Source organism: Dendropsophus ebraccatus, chromosome 4 (genome assembly GCF_027789765.1).
Source record: "Dendropsophus ebraccatus isolate aDenEbr1 chromosome 4, aDenEbr1.pat, whole genome shotgun sequence".
Lineage (NCBI taxonomy): Eukaryota > Metazoa > Chordata > Amphibia > Anura > Hylidae > Dendropsophus > Dendropsophus ebraccatus.
Window position 1 is genome coordinate 36370733 of NC_091457.1, and position 20616 is coordinate 36391348.

General features: G+C 48.7%; 1 protein-coding gene across 1 annotated transcript; it reads left to right on the top strand.

Annotated features, from left to right (window-relative positions):
- Positions 1-2020: 2020 nt before the first annotated feature.
- LOC138789586 (solute carrier family 22 member 6-like) lies at positions 2021-7288 on the top strand. The gene is made up of 3 exons (XM_069968308.1): positions 2021-2132; positions 6470-6676; positions 7064-7288. The coding sequence occupies exons 1-3, from the start codon at positions 2113-2115 to the stop codon at positions 7116-7118; spliced, it is 282 nt and encodes a 93-aa protein (XP_069824409.1). The 5' UTR covers positions 2021-2112; the 3' UTR covers positions 7119-7288.
- Positions 7289-20616: the final 13328 nt, after the last annotated feature.

Below are 20616 nucleotides of genomic sequence, written 5' to 3' on the forward strand. Positions count from 1 at the left end.
TATAAGGAAGGGGGGGGGGGGAGAGGAGGGCATCTATAAGGAAGGGGGGGAGAGGGAGACATCTATAAGGAAGGGGGGAGAGGGGGACATTGATAAGGAAGGGGGGGGGAGAGGGGGACATCTATAAGGAAGGGGGGGGGAGAGGGGGGACATCTATAAGGAAGGGGGGAGAGGGGGACATCTATAAGGAAGGGGGGGGAGAGGGAGACATCTATAAGGAAGGGGGGGAGAGGGAGACATCTATAAGGAAGGGGGGGAGAGGGGGACATCTATAAGGAAGGGGGGGAGAGGGAAACATCTATAAGAAAGGGGGGGAGAAGAGGGCATCTATAAGGAAGGGGGGGAGAGGGAGACATCTATAAGGAAGGGGGGAGAGGGGGCATCTATAAGGGAGGGGGGAGAGGGGGACATCTATAAGGGAGGGAGAAGGGGGCATCTATAAGGAAGGGGGGAGAGAGGGCATCTATAAGGAAGGGGGGGAGAGAGGGCCATCTATAAGGGGGATGGGGAGAAGAGGGCATCTATAAGGGGGATGGGGAGAAGAGGGGGACATCTATAAGGAAGGGGGGGAGGAGTGCATCTATAAGGAAGCGGGGGGAGAGGGAGACATCTATAAGGAAGGGGGGAGAGGGGGACATTTATAAGGGAAGGAGAAGGGGGCATCTATAAGGAAGGGGGGGAGAGGGGGACATCTATAAGGAAGGGGGGGGAGAGGGGGGACATCTATAAGGAAGGGGGGGAGAGGGGGACATCTATAAGGAAGGGGGGGAGAGGGAGACATCTATAAGGAAGGGGGGGGAGAAGAGGGCATCTATAAGGAAGGGGGGGAGAGGGAGACATCTATAAGGAAGGGGGGAGAGGGGGACATCTATAAGGGAGGGAGAAGGGGGCATCTATAAGGAAGGGGGGAGAGAGGGCCATCTATATGGGGGATGGGGAGAAGAGGGCATCTATAAGGGGGATGGGGAGAAGAGGGGGACATCTATAAGGAAGGGGGGGGGGGAGAGGAGGGCATCTATAAGGAAGGGGGGGAGAGGGAGACATCTATAAGGAATGGGGGGAGAGAGGGCCATCTATAAGGGAGGGAGAAGGGGGCATCTATAAGGAAGGGGGGAGAGGAGGGCATCTATAAGGAAGGGGGAGAGAGGGACATCTATAAGGAAGGGGGGGGGAGAGGGACATCTATAAGGAAGGGGGGGAGAGGGACATCTATAAGGAAGGGGGGGAGAGGGACATCTATAAGGGGGGGCAACATAGGGGAGAGGGGGCCATCTATAAGGGGACAACATAGGGGAGAGGAGCACAACATAGGGGAGAGGAGCACAACATAGGGGAGAGGGATATTATAAAGGGACAACATTGGGGGAGAGGGGAACATCTATAAAGGGACAATATAGGGGGAGAGGGGGCCATCTATAAGAGGACAACATAGGAGGGGCCATCTATAGGGGGGGCAACATAGGGGACCATCTATTAGGGGACAACATGGGGGGCATCTATAAGGGGGACAGCATGGGGGGCTTCTATAAGGGGGGCAAGATAAGGGGGCTATTTATAAGGAGGGGCGACAGAGAGGAGGGCCATATAATAAAATGGGATCACATAGAGTCAGCATTCCCACTAAATGAGGGTGTAAAGGGGCCAATGCAGATGTGCAGTATAGAGAGATGAGGATGGTGCCAGTGTGAGGAGACTAATATGTTTTTCTGGCAGATTCTGTGGATTTGTGGCTCGGAGAAGGAGATGGAGAAGAAAATGAAAAGGGAAGAACTCAGAGAAGACGTCCCCTGTAAGTCACCTGATATAACTGTACTGTAATTTATATGGTGTACAGGACCTGTGTAGAGCTGAGTGTGTTGATGGCGTAGTGGTCGATCGAGAGGGGGCGGGCGGGGGGGGGCCCCAATCAAAAGTTTGCTATGGGGCCCAGCCATTTCTAGTTACGCCCCTGCCCCTCCCTACAACACTGTTGCTGTGCACCTGCTCTGTGTCTGCGGTGCACACAAGCCTGGAACCTGGGGGCGTGTCTTTTTGCTGCACAGCAGGATAAACTGCCACTTCCAAGATGGCTGCTCTCACCAGTGGTTTCTATGGCAACACAATCATACTAAAATGACTGAATGCTTTCAAAGGTAACTTTTTCTATCTTACACTATATTTACCTGCCCACTGCTGGAATATACCCTATTATGCTCAATTGCTAATTGTTAAAAAAAGAAAAAGCCTCACACATCAGTAATCTTAATTATATTTTTTATTAAATTCATTATAGTTGTAACACTATTAGTAGGTGCCATTTTAGATAGATAGATAGATAGATAGGGGGGGGGGGGGGGTAAGGGAAGGGAGGAGATGGGAAGGGAAAGGAGGGGATGGGAAGGGAGGGGAGGGGATGGGAAGAGGTTTAGGCGAAGCATCTCCTCATACGGCTCCAAGCTTTCCTCATCCTGACACATATGTTGGTGAAGATTTGATGTCGGGGTCTCCTCTGGACTTCCTCCATGTTGGTATCCATCATACTTTCCTCCTCCACCTCTTCGCTCATGCTGATTACCTCCTCTTCCACAAACACCAAATCAGCAACATCCTCGGGATGGGGAAACCTGGTGTTTCTGATGTTTCCTGCCATTCTGAACATCTTGGAGCTGCTCACTAAGAGGGCGTCCATAGTCTGTTCCAGAGATGTGTCCTCTTCCGCCTCCATGTATTTCACCAGGTTCTGTAGAGTCAGCTGCATATCCAGCAGAAGCTCCCCGGTCTTCTGGGGCCCATGTTTGGAGATAAAGCCCAGCTGCTTCCGCATCCTGGCAACTTTGGCCTTGTATGCTGCCATGTCTGGCAGAATCAATAGCAAATCAATCCTGAAAAAACGCAATCCGATCGCACTGGTGTTTCCTACTAGAGGATCATCCAGCAATGACTGTGGAGCAGGCAACGTCCACAGGTCTAGCGTCTACAGCTGGTATGTCACCGAGAGTCATTATGACATCATAGCCGTGATACACATAGGTAATAAAACAGTATATTCCTATTGTCACTTTAATTGTTAAACCTCTATTGTTATTGTTGGCCTCTATATATCCTATAGTTTATATATTTGCAAATGATCAGTCATGTGTAGGGTTTATGAAGACGTCTAATTGAGTGACTTTGCTAGAATTTATAAGATTAAAAAAATCCTAAACAAATGAAAAGTGGTGTTATGTTTTGTTTATTAAATCTATACATTTTCCTTTCCTGTCCAGCAGTTCCTTGGTTATGTGTCCCTGGGAAAGCTGGGTGACAACCAATATGGTTAGTTTTACACGGTTGTCGTGTTTGGGGCAAAGGTATATTGCTGCTTTCTTGCAGCTACAAGTTATAACTATAACACTGCCATCTAGTGGCCATAAAGTACCTAATATGCAAAGATTAGAACATACTAGACTAACCAACCTGGGGCTATCCAGCAGTTTGTGCAGTGCTTCAGGCCAGGCGGGTGCTCAGGAAGTCTATTCATGTAAAAATCTTAAAGCCATGTACCTGATGATACATTCACTTTAACACTTCTTCTAAGGTTACAAATACACATAAGATGTCAGTCGTTTTAGTAAAAAGGGAAGGAAGCTGCTGACAATCCGATATTGACAGGGGAAACAGTAAATCTAAGGGGAACGCCCTGGCCACCCCCATTCATTACATTATGAAATTCTTTAAATCAAAAGAATTAGGTGCTTTCAGCCATCATGTATGTATTGTTTTTTTATTGCCTTTACTATTGTCTCTGCCAGTGATGTATTGAGGAAGCATTAGAAGATATAATGGTGATACCAGAATTATACTAGTGCTGACCGACAGGTTCAGATAGAAGATAATGTATGTCATTAAACAGCAGGTTTTCAACAAGTTTTGCTTATTATGGGCTCGCTATGGATCTACAGAAATTTGGAATCAGCATCTACCTTGTGTAGTTCTCTTTTGGTGCCATTGATGTCCCAGCCAAGTTTGTGGCAGCATTGACAATGAGCTATGTAGGGTGACGGGTGACACAGGGCATGTTCCTTATCCTTGCTGGTGCCATGATAATTGCAAATATATTCGTACCAGTAGGTAAGTTGAACATACCGTAATCCTGTGTCTGGACTCATCTCAGCCAGTCATTGGTGGGAGTGTGTTCATCCTGCATGTAAAAAGCAGGTAGTGGCAGCCAGCCAGGATCAGGGTAGGTAAGTATAGGGGTTTTGTTGTTGTTGTTGTTTCTATTTTTATCCCAGCATGAGCTCAGACACACATTTTATTTTGCTGGAAACCCCCTCTAATTTAGCATAGTCTATATATAGGACTACTTTATGTTTATACTCTCATGCTCTTACATAGTATTTATACAAGTGCTGTGTACATAGGGGGAAATTTATCTAGGTACTTGTGCTGTTTTAGGCTATGTTCACACTACATATATGTACGGCCGTAGTGCGAGCCGCGAATATTCGCCCGTAGTTTTGAGGTACGATATACGGCTGCACAGTGCACACTACGTATGAGCCTACGGCCCGATCGTACACGGACCCGTAAGAAATAAACAAGACCATTGTTTGCGGCCGGAACTGTGCAAATTCACGGCCGTCGATTTACAGGCGTTCCGTACGGAGTACTTAAAAAATAGCCGGCAATAATGCAGAATGCCGATGCCTCTAAAAGTTAATATATTACATTAATAAAACACATTTTCGTTGTAATAAAGTTCCTTTCGTTGTTCAATAATTTAATTCTAACGAATCCATCATTGTGCAATTAAATATACTGTTAAAATAAATATATATATAAATAAATGTATATTTATATATATATATTTATTTTTTGACAGTATATTTAATTGCACAAGTATGGATTCGTTTAAATTAAATTTTTGAACAACGAAACTGATTTTATTACAACAAAAATGTGTTTTATTAATTAAATATTAATTAGTACAGGAAGCTCCATTAAGCCGTTAATTCATATTCCCGGTAAATAGAGCATTCTGTACTAATCAATACTTTATTTTAAAGGGAACCTGTCACCCCCCGTACCGGGGTGACAGGCTCCCGACCCCCCGTTAGAGACCCCTATACTTACCTCATCCCGCCGGGTCCCGCTTCTGGATTCGGTCGGGTCCCGGAGATTTCAGCCGCTGCAGCCCGGCGCGCGCGCTGAGAGATGAGTCCAACACCCATAGAGAATGACGGGAGAGTCCAGCGCTCCGTCATTCTCTATGAGCGTTGGACTCATCTCTCAGCGCGCGCGCCGGGCTGCAGCGGCTGAGATCTCCGGGACCCGTCCGAATCCAGAAGCGGGACCCGGCGGGATGAGGTAAGTATAGGGGTCTCTAACGGGGGGTCGGGAGCCTGTCACCCCGGCAAGGGGGGTGACAGGTTCCCTTTAATTAAAACATCAAATGTTTCTTCTAATTATGTTATCACAATAGCATTATTAGAAGAAACATTTTGAATTATATGTGCGCTCAGCTGATTGGCTGATCGGCTGAGCGCACATATAAAGAGCCGGTCCGCAGTACAGTGACTTCATTGTGCTGCGGACCAGCGAAGAGGACACATCGGGACTTCGGATGGTGAGTATAAAGCTCTCCCTATCCCCTCCCCAGCACTGCACCCATCCCAGTAAGGAAGGGGGGTCACTTAACCCCTTCCTTGCTGATATGGTTGCAGTCTGACATCAGTCTGGCCCCCAAAGGGTTAAGGGGGATGCAATGCATCCTCCCTTAACCCCTTGGGGGCCAAACTGTAAGCAGCGATCTGTAAAGATGCTGCATACTGTAAGGTGCACAACATCGCTCACAATGATGGGTGTTGTGCTCCTGTTTGTGTGTTTTTTGTGTGTTTCTCCCTTTTTGTTTTTCAGATATCGGTATCCAGTGGATTACGTCGGATTCGGTGGACTACGTCGATGACCGGCGTTGTTTTTTTTTTTTTATAAAATGGTCAATGAGGGGTGTGGGGGTGTATTTATTTGAATAAAAAATTTTTTTTCACTTGTGTCTTGTCTTTATTTCTTTACTTTATAGACTTAGTAGTGGAAGCCGTCTAATAGACGGAATCCATTACTAAGTTGGGGCCTAGTGTTAGCCGGTATAAAATGGCTAACACTAACCCCCCCATTATTACCCCAGTACCCAATGCCAGCAGGGGTACTGGGAAGAGCCGGGTGCCAGTGGTCCCGGAGCGTCAAAATTAGCAGGCTGGTAAGATGTAGGCTGGGGAGGGCCTAAACCAATGGCTCTTCCCACCCTGGTGTTACCAGGCTGCTGTCGCTTGGTTTTTAACCCGGCTGGTTATGAAAATAGGGGGGACCCTACGCGTTTTTTTTTAATTATAACATTGGAGCAACATTGGAAGTATAATAAAACTGTGCTAAAGGCCACACCTATAAATAAAGATTTTATGCAGCCAAATCTTAGCGTTCTTCATCTTACCATCTTCCTTATTTACTACAGGCAAACAGGTATGGGATTCTCGGACATGAATGCTAGAGTCGGGTCCGTGGTTGCACCAGTGATTCATTTAATTGGAGATCACATCCCCATTCTGCCAGCTGTCATCTTTGGCACGGCTCCTATCTTATCAGGAATTGCTGCTATTTTTCTGCTCACCGAGACTCGCAATCAGCCTCTGACTGACACCATCAAAGAGGTTGAAGAAAGGTATGTGGTCTATGTAATTACATTTTTATGGGGTAGCATCAACCTTAAAGTTGGGATAACCCGAGCATCCATGGCAATAAATGGATCACCAATGATCCACCTGAAAGTGCCATTGATCACCTTCACATCAGTGGAGTAATTGTTGGACACACATACAGTATATCATGTAGTATTGACTGTCCTAATGGATTATAAGCATAAGGGCTTATCACTTATCACATCTATAGTGTAATCATTATGGGATATCCAAGACATTTCTGCTCCAATACACTACATATACTTTTCAAGGAAGTGAAGCCAGGAATGAAAAATCTTTTTGGTACTCGGCTATTTGTTCAGGCTTAAGAGCAGATTATTACATATGCTTTTTTGTTATTTTATCCTCAGGAGGCTAAAACTGATTTGGATAAAAAAAGATGAACGGAAAATGGAGCTTGCATAACATTACGCACCAGATCTGGCATCAAATACTCAACACCCCCATGTTGCGCATTGACAACTAAATCATCTATATTAGATACTAAAGGACAATGGAACCAGTGACGGATGTTACCTTACTTTTATACCTAAAGGGGTATTCCACGTTATTTTGATATTAACTTTACTGATTTGTCTTGGAATATAATTAATATATCTCATTGGTTTCTATTAGAAATTTTGCCTCTTTCTCTGAATTTTTACATTAGTCACGTGGTTCTGTGACGTCACCGTCCCGGAAGTGTGGTGACTGGTGGCCTTTCAGCTGAGTTTTATCGGGGCAATTGACAGGCACTGTGTACCGAGCAGGAAAGAAATGTCTCCTGCCTCACACACACACACAGAGCCTGTCAGCTGAGTGTGGCTGCTTCCAGATGGTGCCAAGACTGGGGCCGGCGCTGCAGCACGATTACACCGGGGGGTGAGTGATCTTTGAATAGGAATGATTACATAGGAAGGGAGTCGGGGGATCAGTGTGATTATAGAGGAAGGAGGGGGGTCGGGGGATCAGTGTGATTATAGAGGAAGGAGGGGGGTCGGGGGATCAGTGTGATTATAGAGGAAGGAGGGGGGGTCGGGGGATCAGTGTGATTATAGAGGAAGGAGGGGGGTCGGGGGATCAGTGTGATTATAGAGGAAGGAGGGGGGCCGGGGGATCAGTGTGATTATAGAGGAAGGAGGGGGTCGGGGGATCAGTGTGATTATAGAGGAAGGAGGGGGGTCGGGGGATCAGTGTGATTATAGAGGAAGGAGGGGGGTCGGGGGATCAGTGTGATTATAGAGGAAGGAGGGGGGCCGGGGGATCAGTGTGATTATAGAGGAAGGAGGGGGGTCGGGGGATCAGTGTGATTATAGAGGAGGGAGGGGGGTCGGGGGATCAGTGTGATTATAGAGGAAGGAGGGGGTCGGGGATCAGTGTGATTATAGAGGAAGGAGGGGGTCGGGGAATCGGGATGATTATACAGGAGGTGGATATGACCTCCTTCACACTGACAGGCCCGCCCTGGAACAGGGTGTCATGTGACGCCCCGTGTGCAGGAAGGGCCGTTTGTAAGGCTCTGGTAGCCAGAGGCCGGCTGGGTCGGGGAATAGCTAGAGGCCGGCTGAGTCGGGGAAGTCACCACACTGTCGGGCCTGTGACGTCACAGAACCACTTGACTAATGTAAAAATTGAGAGAAAGAGACAAAATTTCTAATTGAAACCAATGAGATATATTAATTATATTACAAGACAAATCAGTAGAGTTAATATCAAAATAATCTGGAATACCCCTTTTAGGGTGCGTTCACACCTACAGGATCTGCAGCAGATCTGCAGCAGATTTGATGCTGTGTTCAGTTATTTAAATGAAATCTGCTGCAGAAAATCAGCTGCAGATCCTGTAAGGTTATTCCAGACACCTAAAGACATGGCACAAGAAACTAAAACCTAAAGAAATTCCTATAAAATGATAAAATATTATTATATTGGACAAGCCACTAAATAATATACCTGTTTTATTGAATCCATGTTGGTCCCAGTATAAATAATGTATGTGTATTATAAACTGTATATAGCAATATAAATACAATACGTAATATTAATGTGTATTTACTAAGGTAACACTTAAAGTGCAATCTGGGGTTGTCTCTGCACTCAAGTTACCTGTAGATATGAATACCTGAGCTGTCATCTTGTGTGAAGTCTTGTCATATTCTATAACGATTAAGAGCTCATAGGGGTCTCATTCCCTGCATAGAATATATATCTTCATTGTTGTAACTTATAGCCCCCCCCCCACCTACTGTTCTTGTATAAGTGTCACAAGAGACCTAGAGTCTCATTGATATTCACCATGTACAAGCTATATATAGCATCTATGTAATTGTATAATATGTGTTGGAGGCGAACATTATTTCTTTGTGTAATGTATCTTAAATAAAGTGCTTGTTTTTACAGTTGATGTTGTTGTCCTGGTTTGTTTGTACTGTAAACTATCACATTCATAGTTGCCAACATTTGAAAAATTTTTCCAGGGACACTTTAGCAATGTCAACAAAGGGTGTGGCTTATGATAGGTGTGGTCTTGGTGGATGTGGCCTGTTGTGGGTGTGGTTTATGGGGTGTGGCTTGTCACCAGTTTGGGGGGGGGGGGTCCAGAATTTTCCAGTTAGAACTTTACAGTCAGAACAATACAAAAGGATGAGGGGGTGAAGCAGTAGTACATGAATAGATGAGGGGTGTAGAAGTACAGGAATAGATGAGGGGCAGGGGTGCAGCTAGGAGTCATGGGGCCCCATGAAACCTTGGTAGCTGAGTGTGACTGGAGCAGACTTGGGGTAGCTGGGGCAGACTGAGGGTGACTGGGGCAGACTCAGGGTGACTGGGGGGTGGCTGGGGCAGACTGTGGGTGACTGGGGGAAATTGAGGCAGATTCGGGGGTGGCTGAAGCAGACTGGGGGTGACTGGTGGAGACTGGGGGTAGCTGGGGCAGACTGAGGGTGACTGGAGCAGACTGGGGGGTGACAGGGGCAGACTGGGGGTAGCTGGGGCAGACTGGTGGTAGCTGGGGCAGACTGGGGGTGATTGGGAGTAGCTGGGGCAGACTTTGGGTGACTGGGGCAGACTTGGGGGTGGCTGGAGTAGACTGGGGGGTGACTGGGGGAGACTAGGGGTAGCTGGGGCAGACTGGGTGTAGCTGGGGTGGACTGTGGGTGACTGGGGGTAGCTGGGGCAGAGTGTGGGTGACTGGGGCAGACTGGGGGGTGGCTAGAGTAGACTGGGGGTTACTGGGGGAGACTGGGGGTTAGCTGGGGCAGACTGTGGGAGACTGGGGCAGACTGGGGGGTGACTGGGGGTAGCTGGGGCAGACTGAAGGTGACTGGGGGTGACTGGAGCAGACTGCAGGTGACTGGAGCAGACTGGGGGTGACTGGAGCACACTGGGTGGTGACTGGGGGTAGCTTTAGCAGACTGGGGGTGACTAAGGCAGACTGGGGGTTACTTGGGGTTGCTGGGGCAGACTGGGAACCTGACTGGGGGCTACTTGAGGTAGCTGGGGCAGACTGTGGGTTACTGGGGGTAGCTGGGGCAGACTTTGGGTGACTAGGGCAGACTGGGGGGTGGCTGGAGTAGACTGGAGTAGCTGGGGCAGACTGAGGGTGACTGGAGCAGACTGGGGGTAGCTGGGGCAGACTGGGGGTAGCTGGGGCAGACTGGGGGTTACTTGGGGTAGCTGGGGCAGACTGGGTGTAGCTGGGGCAGACTGGGGTTAGACCGGGGGTGACTTGAGCAGACTGGGGGGTAACTGGGGCAGACTGGGGGCTACTTGGGGTAGTTGAGGCAGACTGGGGCAGACTGGGGGCTACTTGGGGTAGCTGAGACGGACTGGTTGTGACTGGGGCAGACTTCAGCATCATCCCCCTAATCATCCTTCTGCATCATCGCCTCATGTGGGCCCCTCATTATACCACCAGTATAATACACTAAGTACTGCGAGACTGGTGGTATACTGAGGAGCCCACATGAGGGGATGATGCTGAAGGAGGTAAAGCTATATACATTGGTGTGAGAGGCTAGGACACTGTATATCAGTCACAGCTCTGATTACCAGTTTTCCAGTATACTAGCCTCTCACACAAATGTATATAGCTTTATCGCCTTCAGCATCATCCCCTAATGTGGGCACCTCAGTATACAAGCAGTCTCACAGCACTGTATAATACTGGTGGTATAATGAGGGGCCCTCATGAGGGGGATTATAAACTATACATTGGTGTGAGATGCTAGTAGTGATGAGCGAGTACTAAAATGCTCGGGTGCTCGTTACTCGAGACGAGTATTTCCCGATACTCGAGAGCTCGTTTCGAGTAACGAACCCCATTGAAGTCAATGGGAGACTTAAGCTTTTTTACAGGAGACTCAAGTTCGGTAAAGAGAAGGTCGTGTGAAAACCTGTCAACCTCAGAAATAGATGGAAACACAACAGAAATGGACAGGAAACAGCAGGGACAGCATGTATGCATGCCTCTGAGGCTGCCTAATTGCACCTTTAGGCCTAATTCTGTGCAACAGCCTGGTTAAAACAGAGTTAGGCATATGGACCACCCAAAAAACTCAGCCTGACACAGCATGGCGGTGAGGACAGAGTGAACAAGGTAGAAGCGTTAGCCAGTCAGCCTTCCAAAAATTATACCAGACTTAGCATGGCATTGAGCACACAGAGAACCATTAAAAGTGAGTAAGGAAGCAAGTGAGCCTCCACAGGCCAGACACTGCATGACATTGAGCGCACAGAGAACTCCGGGGAGCAGCAGTAGCCAACATGGATGCCAGTGAAGGCCCAGCAGTAGTCAACATGGATGCCAGTTAAGGCCCAGCAGTAGCCAACATGGAGGCAAGGGCAGGCACAGCAGTAGTCAACATGGATGCCAGTTAAGGCCCAGCAGTAGTCAACATGGATGCCAGTTAAGGCCCAGCAGTAGCCAACATGGAGGCAAGGGCAGGCCCAGCAGTAGTCAACATGGATGCCAGTTAAGGCCCAGCAGTAGCCAACATGGAGGCAAGGGCAGGCACAGCAGTAGTCACCAGTAGTCAACATGGATGCCAGTTAAGGCCCAGCAGTAGTCAACATGAAGGCATGGGCAGGCACAGCAGTAGTCAACATGGATGCCAGTAAAGGCCCAGCAGTAATCAACATGGATGCCAGTTAAGGCCCAGCAGTAGCCAACATGGAGGCAAGGGTAGGCACAGCAGTAGTCAACATGGATGCCAGTAAAGGCCCAGCAGTAGTCAACATGGATGCCAGTTAAGGCCCAGCAGTAGCCAACATGGAGGCAAGGGCAGGCACAGCAGTAGTCAACATGGATGTCAGTAAAGGCCCAGCAGTAGTCAACATGGATTCTTTAAAAAAAACCTCCAGACTTGGGAACATCTAGCCCTGGCCACGGGAGTTTGACTCTGTGAAACAGTTGCTGATCTACTCGCTCTGCCCCTGCTTATCCCTCTGCCCACCCCTCTTCCTCTTCCAACCGGTCCTGTGGGTGAACTTGCCTCCCCCTCAGAAGCACGGTCTTCACTAGGTTTATCCACCCAGCTCGGATCAGTCACCTCGTCCTCATCCACCAGCTCTTCCTCCAATTCCTCACTCTCCTCCTCACTTTGAATTACATCCATGACAACAACCTCACTGTCTGACAACCGGGTCTCATCGTCATCATCAGACACCTCTTCCAACCCCTCTTGCAAGTCCCCATTGTCATCACCCACTGACTGTGTGAGCTGCATAGTTTGGGCATCGTGACAGATCGACTGCTCCAGTTGCTCTGACTCAGGGAAGGGTCCAGAAAAGAGTTCCTGGGAGCATGGTGGTGGATCTGAATCCCTTGTTTCCCTGGAGGGGCCAGGCTGTGGGGAAGGAGGCTGAGCTAATGGAGCAAGGGTTCCACTCCCTTGGGTAGCGTGGATGGACTGCGTTGAAGACTGGGTGGTGGATAAATTACTGGACACATTATCCACTATCCACGTGATCACCTGTTCACACTGGTGCGGTTTCAATATCGGTCTACCTTGAGACCCCGTAAGTTGGGCAAAGATGCTAGGGAGTGGACGTCTGCGGTGTGCCGCTGCTACCTCCTCAACAGGTGCTGCTGTGTCACCCTGCTCTTAACCACGGCCTCCGGAAATGGCATCACTTGGAACCCCACGCTCACGCCCTCGAGCCTTACCCCTGGGGTTCACCATTTTATGGACACTGCACAGTATGGAACTTACGTATTGCGTATGAAATACAGAAATCAGGAAAAATACTTGTGCTCCCACAAGTTTTGGGGGGCTGTACGGTACAATCTGGTAGTGGCTGGACCTAGATACACGCTGTGATACCCCATTACAATGAGCAGTGAAGTTTTAGAAAGGTGTACTACAAATCCTAGCAATACAGTGTAGTACCCACTAGTTTAGGGGGGGCTGTATGGTACAATCTGGTAGTGGCTGGACCTAGATACACACTGTGATACCCCCTTACAATGAGCAGTAAAGTTTTATAAAGGTGTACTACAAATCCCAGCAATCCAATGTAGTACAGCAGGACCACAAAAAAGAGTACACTGAGCACTTCTTAGGGGTCTGTATGCAACACCTAATGTCCCCTTCCTGCCAGCAGCCGATCACCACAGTGTGCTGGTTAAATCGTGGTAGCAGCACTGCAAATCCCAGCCAGCAGTCTGTAGTAATACTATTAAAAAACGATAGTATTGCTAGCATTCCCTGCCTACTGGAACGCTAAATCCTACACTGACCCTTTCCCTGAGAAGCAGCAGCTCTGTCCCTAATCTCTCACAGCATGCATCTGAAGCGAGCACTGCCGGCTGCGCATTTTATATGGCAGGGTCATCTGATCTGGCCAACCAATCGCTGCTGTCGACATGTATGGGTCCCATGTGATCGCAGGATGTACCAATGAGTCTCCTGCGTGTTTATTGGCTGAAAAATAGCACCGAAACTTACAGGAAACGGATGATGAGATTTTCTCGAGTATCGCGAGATGCTCGTCCGAGTAATGAGTACCATCGAGTACCCTAATACTCGAGCATGCTCGCTCATCACTAGAGGCTAGTATACTGGAATACTGTAATCAGCGCTGTGACTTGTAAACAGTGTATACCAGTCACTGGTATACACTGTATACCAGTCCTTCAGCATAACTCCCCTCATGTGGACACCTTATTACCTAGCTCCATGCAGCACACAGCCATCTTTTTCCTTAAAGGGAACCTGTCACCTGGGACGCGAGCGAAGAGCCAGCCCGGGACGAAGATGTCAGCGCCCCAAGCAGTGCGCGCGCTGCAAGATGAGTCCGATGCCCATAGAGAATGAATGGAGCCATCATTCTCTATGGGCATCAGACTCACTCTGCAACGCGCGCGCTGGGCTTCCGACGTGGATATCTTCGTCCTGCGACCAGCTACAGGTGCGGGACTCGCCGGAAAGGGTAAGTATACAGGAGCTGCATCGGGAAGGCCGCAGGCTTTGTGACCGCGTTCCCGGTGACAGGTTCCCTTTAAGGCTCTTCTATCCCAGATAGGAGTGAGTGACCACACTGTCAGGTCCTGTAGCTAGGAGGAGAGAGCGGCCTCTGGTGGCTGGAGGCAGAATATACAGCCTCCAGCCAAAAAGCCTATGCTTAGGCTTCAATGTATTGAGGGCCGTCACGGGGGCATGGCATAATGTCACAGGGGGCGGAGCTTACTGGGACAAACACGGGATTTTACTTAGCTGGGACTGTTGGAAACAAGACTGTTGGCAACTATGAACATTATTTCTTCTGTGCTCAATTTTATTATTTTATTTAGGATAATGAATTTGGAAAAGCAGCCGACATGCAAATATGTAAAAGTATATGTGCGCTGGAGAAGCAAGGACTACTCGGACTTCTGAGCATTTAGACCAGGGCTGGGCTGGCCATAGGGCACTTCTGGCCAATACCATAAGGTGGCCTCCGGGGGGTGGTCTTGTGCTCCTCCTGACCTGGTGACTCCTTTCCCTTACTGTAGGGAAAAGGAGTGACTGGACCAGAAGGAAGACGGGTTCAGCCGGCCCACAACGCTCCAGTCACCCCCAGATGATGAGCTGCTGCCGGGGGTGTCCCGTCCTATCCCCGGGCAGCACACGCATCATAAAGCTCTCTGTGAGCCTGTGGCTGTGACTTCTGGTATAGGAAGCAAACGTTAGAGACACTCCCTGTGCCGCCGCAAAGGGAGCTCTCCGATGCGCGCGCTGCCCGGGGATAGGACAGGACACCCCTGGCAGCCGCGCATCATCCAGGAGCCAGACAGAGGCTGGAGAAGGAAGGCTTGACGGGGGACCGGGCAGTTAGGTGAGTTGTTTTTTTTATCTGCTTTGCACGGGAAGGGGCAATCTATAAGGCCGGGAAGAGGGGGGCATCTATAAGGGGGAGGGAAGGGGCCATCTATAAGGGGGAGAGGAGAAGAGGCCATCTTTAAGGGGGCAGAGGAGAAGGGGCCATCTATAATGGGGAAGAGGAGAAGGGGCCATTTATAAGGGGGGGGGGGGAGAGAAGGGGCCATCTATAAGGGGTGGGGAGAGAAGGGGCTATCTAAAAGGGGGGAAGAGACGGGACCATCTATAAAGGGGGGGAGGGGCCATCTATAAGGGGGAACAACATAGGGGAGAGGGGGCCATCTATAAGGTGGGGAAAACATAGGGGGAGAGGGGACCATCTAAAAGGGGGGGGGAGAGAAGGGGCCATCTGTAAGGGAGGGGGGAAGAGAAGGGGCCATTTATAAGGGGGGGAAAGGAGAAGGCACCATCTATAAGGGAGGGGGGAGAGAAGGGGCCATCTACAGGGGGCAACATAGGGGGAGATTGGGCCATCTGTTAGGTGGGGACAACATAGGGGGGAGGGGGGCATCTATAAAGGGGGAAACATAGGGAGAGAGGGGGCAACATAGGGGAGGAGGCCATCTATAAGGGGGGCAACATAGGGGGAGAGGGGGCCATCTATAAGGGGGCAACATAGGGGGCAAGGGGGCCATCTATAAAGGGGAGGGGCAATATAAGGTAAGGGGGGTCTATAAGGTGAAAACATAGGTGGAGAGGGGGACTATAAGGGGACAACATAGGGGGAGAGGGGGACTATAAGGGGACAACATAGGGGAGACGGGGGCCTAAAAAGGGACAACATAGGGGAGAGGGGGAAAACATAGGGGGAGAGGGGGACTATAAAGGGGACAACATTGGGGGAGAGTGGGGCATGTATAAGGGGACAATATAGGGGGAGAGGGGGCATCAATAAGGGGACAACATAGGGGGAGAGGGGGTCATCTAAAAAGGGACAACATAGGGTGAGAGAAGGACATCTATAAGGAGACAACATAGGGGGGCATATATAAAGGGGACAGCATGGGGGCCTTCTATAAGGGGAACAACACAAGGGAGCCATCTATAAGGGGGACAACATAAGGGGGCCATCTATAAGGAGGGGCTACAGAGAGGAGGGCCATATACTATAGGGGATGCACAGAGGGTGTCATCTACTATAGGGGGACTACACAGAGGGGGGGGCTCTTGAAGCCACCTATATGGAAGATTGAACAAGGGGCCACCTACAAGGATGCTACATAGAGGGGGCATATACTATAGGGGATACACAGAGGGGAACCATCTATAAGGAGGCTACATAGAGGGGGGTATATACCAAAAGGGGGTCACACAGTCAACCTACCCACTAAATGAAGGTGTAAAGCCAATACAGATGTGCAGTTTGTAGAAAGATAAGGATGGTGACAGAGTGAGGAGCCTAATATGTTCTGGCAGATTCTGTGGCTTTGTGGATCAGAGAAATTCTCATAATGACCCTGGGCAGATAGAGAAGAAAATGAAGAGGGAAGAACTCTGACCAGAGAAGACGTCCCCTGTGAGTCACCTGATATAACTGCACTGTAATGTATATGGTGTACAGATCCTGTGTCGAGCTGCGTCCACCTCTATATAACTGTATGAGGTGATAGTGTACGGTGGATGTTATTCAGTAGCAACGGTGGTAACAGACGGTATGTGGTGGTATCAATTAGTATGTGGTGACATTAGTCAGTATGTGGTGGTATTAGTGAGTATGTGGTGACATTGGTAAGTATGCGGTGGTATTAGTCAGTATGCGGTGGTGTTAGTCAGTATGCGGAGGTGTTAGTCAGTATGTGGTGGTATTAGTCAGTATGTGGTGATATTAGTCAGTATGTTGCAGTATTAGTCAGTATGTGGTGACATTAATACCACCACATACTGACTAATGCCACCACATACTGACTAATGACACCACATACTGACTAATGCCACCACATACAGACTAATGTCACCACATACTGACTAATGCCACCACATACTCACTAATGTCACCACATACTGACTAATGCCTCCACATACTCACTAATGTCACCACATACTAACTAATACATCACATACTGACTAAAGTCACCACATACTGACTAATACCACCGCATACTGACTAATGTCACCACATACTGACTAATAACACCGCATACTGACTAATGTCACCACATACTGACTAATGTCACCACATACTGACTTATGGTGGTATTAGTCAGTATGTGGTGGTATTAGTCAGTATGTGGTGGTGTTAAACTCAGCACGGTGACCGGAGCCGGCAGCAGTCTGTCACTGTACACTGTGTAGTGGTGACATACTGTAGATGGAGCACCGCTACACAGTACAGAGATAGAAGCTTCTGACCCAATTTACTGTGTTATTATCTGTAATACCAGTTATGGCTGTGAGGATACAACATGTAGCCATGCTGCATTCACGACATCGTCTCATAACTTTTCACCGCACGGCGAGTGGGCCTGTGTGCTCTGAAATGCCAGGGCTGATTTCCAGTCCTAGTCCGGCCCTGATTTAAACCTCTGTTATATGGAGCCTCATAGACACTCAGGACACTCATAGACATCTGTAGGACCCCACTGTACCTGGACAGTTTTGTTTTAATATCCTGTACATAAAAAATTGTGCTATGCTCCATTGGGCGCCATCAGGGCAGTTTCTAGGTCATTTTAGCAACAGGGCGAATCAGCCCTGGGGAAGGAAGGGGGGCTACTCGAGTCACTAGGAAGAAGCTGTGTGAATATTACGGCATAGGGGCGGTGTTGCACCCCTACCAAATAATGTTCTACTGAATACAAAAATGTCATTCAGTGACTCACCGATCATGTCTTCTTTGATCTGAGGCGTCACTTTCCTTTTCCTCTTCATCTGGCGTGGACCACTGTAATGATTTCTTCCAGCTAATGTCTCCTGCTGTGCCTTCTATATATTAATAGTGTCCCCTGCTGTACCCCATATAGTAATATTGTCCTGTGCTGTGCCACCATCTAGTAATAGTGCACCCTGCTGTGCCTCCATATAGTAATAATTTCCCTGCTGTGTCCCCATATAGTAATAATGCCTCCTGCTGTGCCCCCATATAGTAATAATGTCCTGTGCTGTGCCCCCATATAGTAAAAATGTCTCCTGCAGTGCCCCCATATAGTAATAATGTCTCCTGCTGTGACCCATATAATAATAATGTCCCCTGCTGTGCCTCACTATAGAAATAATGTCCCCTGCTGTGCCCCATATAGTAATAATGCCCCCTGCTGTGCCCCCATATAGTAATAATGTCCACTGCTTTGCTCTCCATATAGTAATAATGTCCCTTCTGTGCCCCATATAGTAATAATGTCTCCTGTTGTGTGCCCCCATAGTAAAAATGCCTCGACTGCTGTGCCCCCATATAGTAATAATGCACCTGCTGTACCCACCATAATAATAAAGTTCCCCCCTCTGCCTGCAATGAACGTGCCCTACACACACTACCTCTACCTTACCCCCCTCCACACACACTATCCCACCTGACCGCCCCCACACACTATCCCACCTGACCCCCCCACACACACACTATCCCACCTGACCCCCCCACACACTATCCCACCTGACCCCCCACACACACACACTATCCCACTGGACCCCCACACACACAATCAATATCCCACCTGAATCCCCACACACACACTATCCCACCTGACCTCCCTACACACACTATCCCACCTAACCCCTGACAAACACACTATCCCACCTGACCCCCACACACACACTATCCCACCTGACCCCCCCAAACACACTATCCCACCTGACCCCTCCCACACACAAACACACATGCTATCCCACCTGACCGCCACACATACACACACACACACACACACACACTATCCCTTCTGACCCCCCGCACACACTATCCCACCTGACATCCCCCCCCCCACACACACACACAATTCCACCAAGACCCCTCTTCACACACTATCCCACCTGACCCCCCCCCCCACACACACACACACACACACTCGCACTATCACACCTGGCTGCCATCACAACAGACCACACTAAGTGTGAGTAGCAGTTGCCATATGAAATCTGAAGACCATATTGGGAGGTGTAATATTGTGTTGCCTATTATCTTTAAAAATTTTCTGAGATGGTTCCAGTCTGCAGTGGCCACAAAATATATATTCCTGAATTGGTTCCTATTATTATATATTACACTCATAGACATCTATAGGACCCCACTGTACCTGGACAGTTTTGTTTTAATATCCTGCACATAAAAAATTGTGCTATGCTCCATTGGGTGCCATCAGGGCAGTTTCTAGGTCATTTCTAGGGCGAATCAGCCCTGGGGAAGGAAGTGGGGCTACTCGAGTCACTAGGAAGAAGCTGTGTGAATATTAAGGCATAGGGGTGGTGTTGCACCCCTACCAAATTATGTTCTACTGAATACAAAAATGTCATTCAGTGACTCACCGGTCATGTCTTCTTTGATCTGAGGCGTCACTTTCCTTTTCCTCTTCATCTGGCGTGGACCACTGTAATGATTTCTTCCAGCTACAATTCGTCTCATCAGAACTGCCAGACAAACATCTTAGGCTCCGCACTTATCCAACATCTTCCTCCTCCTTTTCCCTCCTGTAGGCTCCCAAACTCTAGTAATTGCTCTGTTAGGTGTAGTAAAGTCAGTAGGTTTGTGTGTTTCCCCTGTATGTAGGATCCCGTGCTGTGCCTGTATATAACAATTTTTCCCACTGTGCCTCTATGTAGTAATAATGCCCCCTACTGTGTCCTCATATAGTAATAATGCCCCTGCTCTGCCCCCATTATAGTAATAATGCCCCTGGTGTGCCACCATATAGTAATAATGCCTCCTGCTGTGCCACCATATGGAAATAATGCCTCCTGCTGTGCATTCTATATACTAATAATGTCCCCTGCTGTACCCTATATAGTAATATTGTCCTGTGCTGTGCCACAATCTAGTAATAGTGCACCCTGCCGTGCCTCCATATAGTAATAATTTCCCTGCTATGTCCCCATATAGTAATAATGCCTCCTGCTGTGCCCCCATATAGTAATAATGTCCTGTGCTGGTGCCCCCATATAGTAATAATGTCTCCTTTTTGTGCCCCCATATAGTAATAATGTCTGCTCTCAACTAGTAATAATGGTCCCTGCTGTGCCCTCCATATAGTAATAATGTCTCCTGCTGTGCCCCATATAGTAATAATGTCCCCTGTTTTGTGCCCCCATAGTAAAAATGCCTCGACTGCTGTGCCCCCATATAGTAATAATGCACCTGCTGTACCCACCATAATAATAAAGTTCCCCCCTCTGCCTGCAATGAAGTACCACACACACTACCTCTACCTTACCCCCCTCCACACACACTATCCCACCTGACCCCCCCACACACACACACACTATCCCACCAGACCCCCCCCCACACACACTATCCCACCTGACCCACACACACACACACACTCAATATCCACCTGAACCCCCCCCACACACACACACTATCCCACCTGACCCCCCTACACACACTATCCCACCTAACCCCTGACACACACACTATCCCACCT

Bases quoted from the DNA above. Each gene is read 5' to 3' on its own strand.
- LOC138789586 (XM_069968308.1), top strand. From the start codon at position 2,113: ATGACTGAATGCTTTCAAAG. The intron at 2,133-6,469 runs GTAACTTTTTCT...TATTTACTACAG, and splicing joins ATGACTGAATGCTTTCAAAG to GCAAACAGGTATGGGATTCT. The intron at 6,677-7,063 runs GTATGTGGTCTA...TTTTATCCTCAG, and splicing joins ATCAAAGAGGTTGAAGAAAG to GAGGCTAAAACTGATTTGGA.